Source organism: Frankliniella occidentalis, unplaced genomic scaffold (genome assembly GCF_000697945.3).
Source record: "Frankliniella occidentalis isolate FOCC.00 unplaced genomic scaffold, Focc_3.1 Scaffold5775, whole genome shotgun sequence".
Classification (NCBI taxonomy): domain Eukaryota; kingdom Metazoa; phylum Arthropoda; class Insecta; order Thysanoptera; family Thripidae; genus Frankliniella; species Frankliniella occidentalis.
The window spans coordinates 1-5,180 of record NW_026272812.1 but is presented as its reverse complement, the minus strand read 5'-3'; the positions used below and the strand labels follow the sequence as shown (position 1 = coordinate 5,180).

Here is a 5,180-nt window from a genome sequence, read left to right as displayed (position 1 = left end):
AAACGAATGTGACGTCACATTCGTTGAAAAACAGTGCTCTTAGCGGCCGTGGAGCGCCGTGGGGGTAGGCAACGCGACCACACCCGTGCGCGGCCGGCCGGAGGTTGCCTACGTCCACGGCGCCCCGCTGGGTAGGCAACGCGACCACACCCGTGCGCGGCCGGCTGGAGGTTGCCTACGTCCACGGCGCCCGCACCCGGGCCACGCGAAACGTAACCCCCTTGAACTCGCCAAATTGCAGGAGACGGCATCCCTGGAGAACAACGTGTGCAGTGGCAGCGCCACCTTCGCTACGCCGGACAAGACGGAGGTCATGCTGATGAACGTGCTGATACCGCTGTGCATCCGGGTGGGCAGCGGGAGGAAAGGTGGGTCCACGTCTAACGTGTTCTCCGTGTGGAAGGGTATATGGCTCACAGAAGAGAGGCAAATAATTTCTCGAATCTATCCCAGACGTGGCGCCGCTGAGGCAGGCGGACATCAGCTTCATCCTCACCGTAGTGCTCAACGCCATGAGCCCGCCGGGGCCCAAGACGAACCCCACCGCCAGCCAGAACATCAAGACCGTGTCCGAGATGCGGGCGGGCAGCCTGACGGGCGGCAGCCACACCGACTCGAAGAAGCAGACGCTCCCCAAAGTGCCCAGGAGCTTGTACCAGGTGTCCTTCCTTGGTGAGTGATGCAGTTGGGGGTTGAAAAGCCACGTCAGGTGGCTCATTCTTGGCTCTTCCGCTCGCTGAACCCGCATGCCCGTGTTGCTTTATATGCTCACTCGGTTCGTAACATTCCTGTCTCCCGCGCAGCCCTCAAGATCCTCATCGTGTGCTTCGAGCGCGAGCTGACGCCCGACTGGCCGCGGACAGCGCGGGTGCTCCGCGATCAGGTTCGTCACAAGGACGCCGGGGCCGTGTTCTGGAACTTCCTGGACTTCGTGGTGACGCAGCGGACGCCGCTGTTCGTGCTGCTGCTGCCGTTCATCAGCCAGAAGCTGACGCAGCCGCCGACCTCGGACGCGGAGCGGCACTCCATGTTCGTGATCCGAGAGAAGCTCCGCGGCTTCAGCCTGCCGCTGCCAAAGTCGCGCAGCACGCTGCTCATGGAACTGGCGCACGAGATCAAGGAGCTGAAGGAAGAACTCGACGACAAGCGTTACGGTGAGTCCTGCTGCGACCACCACTCGCCACTTGTAAACACTAACAGGCCACGGCGCCCTCCTCTGAGGACGTGTGGTCTAGTTCCCCTGTCACTGTCACTTCCTTTAGCGATCTGCGCATGACAGGAGCATCTCGTGCTTCACGGGAATGTGTAGCACTCAAACAGCATGCTCTCGGAAAACAACGACTTGAAATAATTTCTTAACTTTTCCTCTTCTTGTTGATTGCACTCTTCCCTTCCTTCGTGTATGCGAGACTCCGTAGAGTGAGAGCGAGTCCACTTCCACAACCACCCCCAGCTTGTACGTATATTTGAAACCCGCGCTCACCTTTTGCAGACGAGCAAGTGATGGACAGGCACATTGTAATGGAGACGACGCATGCTAGACACCACCGGCCTTCGATCATTGACCTGCTCACCGGGGCCACCCACCAGTTCGACCACCAGCGGAACGTGCACCGGGGTGGGTATTCACTGCACGGAGTGCAGCGGAGTGCACGGGGGGCACTGGCACTCGAATCGACACACTCGCGCGCTTACCTTCTCGTTAATGGCGATCATGACAATCTTTGGCTTCAGCTACTTGTAGTTACACTAACTCACTTTTGTGGTGCTTAGCGAGGCCGCCTGTGGCCACTCTATCCGTTTCGCAGCCTGACGTCTAGCAATGCAGTAGGGGACCTGTACCCCTCACATGTCCTCATTTCCCCACACTAATTTGCATTTTCGTCACCCGTAGAATCGGTCTGCAGTGTGGCCAGCAGCAACAAAGGCCTGTCTAAGGAAGACACTCCGGACAAGGGCAGCGCGACCGCGCCAGGTAGGGCTTGGCTGCGGGCGAGGAAACGGATCGGCGTTTCCCGGTCCCGGTACAATAGATTAGACACAAAGACCGATGTTGCCGTTTCCAGGGGAGGCGGTGAGCCCGACGAGTCCCGGGGACGAGGACTCGAGCGAGGTGGCCAACCGACCCAGACTGCAGCGCTCCAAGGCGCAGAGCCGCAAGACGTTCAGGCTGCGGAAGAGCAGGAAGAACCGACCCGATGTGAGTACTGCCGGGGGTGAGAGTAGAACCAGCGCCGGCTCGCCTGAGTGAATGGTAGCACCACGATCTTATTTTTCTCGGCCCACAGTCCAAAGGCGACCCGCAGAAGCAGCTCTCTGCGGACTCGGCGCTGTCGCTGCCGCGCCAGAAGGAGCTGGGCTCCGAGTCGGAGCTGCTCAAGCTGACGCGGCACATGTCGGTGCGCGCGCGCCGGCCCACCGAGACGGCCGAGCTGACGCTGGAGACGGAGACGTCCGGGCTCGGGCGCGTGCGGCACCACTCGACCCTGGCGCTGTCCCACCTGCCGCCGTCGGGGGCTGCGGGTGCCGGCGGCGGCGGCCCGGGGCCCCGGCAGACCCGCCTGGGCAGCATCGGGGAGCAGCGCAGCCCGCGCCTGGCCGCGCTGCACCTCGCCTCGCCGCCAGCCTCGCCGCCGCCCGCCTCGGCGCCGCCCCTCTCGTCGTGCCCGCCCCTGCTGCCGCCCAACCTGCCCCCGGGGCTGCCGCAGGGCGCGCCGCTCGCCCGCCCCTACAGTAAGTATCCCAAGCAGTATTACTGGCGGGCTCGGAGGGTGACAAGCGGATGACACCTCGCGCTGTTGCAGCCACGCCGCCCAGCCTGTCGGAGCCGCGGAGCGACGAGGACTCGAGCTTCAGCAGCCACCTGCCGCCCCCGCTGCAGCCGACCCCGGCCCTGGGCTCCGGCGCGGGCTCCATCGCCGTCCCCGTGGGCGCGCGCCTCGGCCCCCGGGGCTCGTACGGTCCCAGCGACCTTTCGTACGACGAGGACAGCGCCATGTCCGTCACGTCGAGTACGTCGGGATACCGGGAGAACTGTAGTCTGCTCATGATGGCCATGGACAGCCCTCCGGACGGTAAGACTGCCGATTCTTTTAACTCGGTTTATCGCAGTTTTCACATTTCTTTTCACTCTCCAACTTTCTGTGGAGTCTATATCCGGAGTCATCTTTTGGGGTGTGATTGCTTCGTGGGCGAATTTACTCCCAAGGCACGCCGAGTTTCAGAAGAAAAGTTGATTTTTTGGGGGGACGTCAAAATACACCCCAGGACAATGTTTTTCTTTTTTCGGGCGCTTTTCCCGCCGCCGACGCTGTTCCTTCCAAGTGCAGCCGCTTCGACGTCGTCCTCGTCCTCTTCTCTGTCCCTGCTGGGCATTATCAGTCGCCGGTGGAAACGCAAGCTCCGAGGACAATCGACCTCCATCCGGGCCACGATCATCCGGCGCGGTCTGAGAGCTGTCTGACTGTGTGACTGTAGCGATCACCCTCTCTGGGCACCACTTTGGGCACCTACCCTCCTCACTACTTACGTCTCTCTAGGCACCCCTGCTCTGTCATCTGGGCAGCGCGCAACACCGTGTGTTTACGTGTCACCGACATCTTTTGGCACAGATCTGATGGGAGCTTCACGTTGCGTAGAAATATGCTCAAGGTGTCCCCGAGGTGTGACCAGAATGGACGTCTCACGGGGCGACGCTAATGATAGCGCCTGCCGTGCGCTGGGTAGGCCAACCCGCCAGGCAGCCGCGTGAAGACGGCGGCCCGCCCAGAGCGCCCCAGTGCGGGGACTTCGGAGAGAGGGGGGCTCGGGGGACGTTCATTGTGGGCGCACCTAAAAGTAACTTTCACTCTCTCACCAAGTAGAGTAAAAATGATAAAGACCACGCCAAAGTGCCGTCACGAGATATACTTAGCTGTAAATGATGTCATGCTGATGTCAAGGACTAAACTGCTATTTCGTTCCACAGCACGACTTTTAGATTGGTTGCTAGTCTGACTGAGCACTGGTTTCTTAGACTACGAGTTAAAAATAAATGTATTACTTAATTTAATTGTCAAACAGCTTGGCACATATTTGATGTAGATTCTATCTCACTTGGCACAGAACACATTCATTCACAAACTGATGTTTCACAATAGTCTATGAGTGAAACGTCAGTTTACTGTACAAACACAGGTACTCGTTGCATGTAATTTAATTATGATTATAGATAATCAAATTTTCCTCCCACACTAATAACTTTAGAAGAGACTGACTTGCTCCCTTCCTGTAGCATCTACGATCTCAACAGCTTAAGGATATTTTGGGAAAAGCAAAGAGCAAACGTAGATCAGGGTGAATGTGCCCTCCGATTTCAGTGGGTAATTCAATGCTCGTTACTTTGCAGACAGTACCATGCTCCGGGGTGGTGGCGGCGGTAGCGGTGGCGGCGGCCTGATGCAGGTCGGCACGGCACTCGGCACGGCCCTGTCCACCAGCAGCACCACGGTGGCAGGCGACCCCAGCTCTCCGGAGCACTCCCCGGAGCACTCCAGCACGACAACGGGCACGGCGGACGGCGAGACAACAGCACTGCTCGGGCACAGCCACAGCCAGAGCCAGAGCCACAGCCAGCACTCTTTGTTGGAGAGCTTTGACAGACAGGACGAAGACACACTCATATAGAGACTCAAATCTAGTGGTAGGCTAGGCAGTAGGGGATGGCAACAAATGTTGATATCCCAGCATTCATGTGATAATTCTTTTTCACGTTGTTTTGATGTTCCGATGTTTTGAATGAGAGCTCTTGTTGCTCTCTAAAAGAGTCTCTGCAAGGACAGCAGGGGCCGAAAAGCGACGCACACGCACAAACAGGCGTATTCTAGTCAGGGGCCTATTAATTAATTTTATCGTGGTGAATTAATAACAGAGACTTCTGGAATTAAGATTCTTTGTGCAACCTTATGTGCCATCAAGGCACTGAGCAAAATATCAAAAAGAACAAACAGTTTTTCTTCTCTATACTGTGGTATGCTAACATCGAAAAACTGAACTGAGATGTGTCTTACAGTCCTGTGATACCTTCAGGACAGACAGAATAAGAAGATTCTCGGATTTCTTAAGTCTGTGCTGTTTTTTTAAGTTATTATCACTGTTATGTTTGGATTACTTTTATAACAAGAATTGTTACAAATTAAATT

General features: G+C 57.3%; 1 protein-coding gene across 1 annotated transcript; it reads left to right on the top strand.

The window, feature by feature from the left end:
• Positions 1–218: 218 nt before the first annotated feature.
• On the top strand, positions 219–5,174 carry LOC127752269 (protein unc-80 homolog). Its single transcript, XM_052277116.1, has 9 exons — positions 219–368; positions 454–672; positions 804–1,154; positions 1,493–1,618; positions 1,895–1,975; positions 2,067–2,200; positions 2,289–2,733; positions 2,805–3,074; positions 4,388–5,174. The coding sequence occupies exons 1-9, from the start codon at positions 314–316 to the stop codon at positions 4,663–4,665; spliced, it is 1,959 nt and encodes a 652-aa protein (XP_052133076.1). The 5' UTR covers positions 219–313; the 3' UTR covers positions 4,666–5,174.
• The last annotated feature ends 6 nt before the right edge of the window (positions 5,175–5,180 follow it).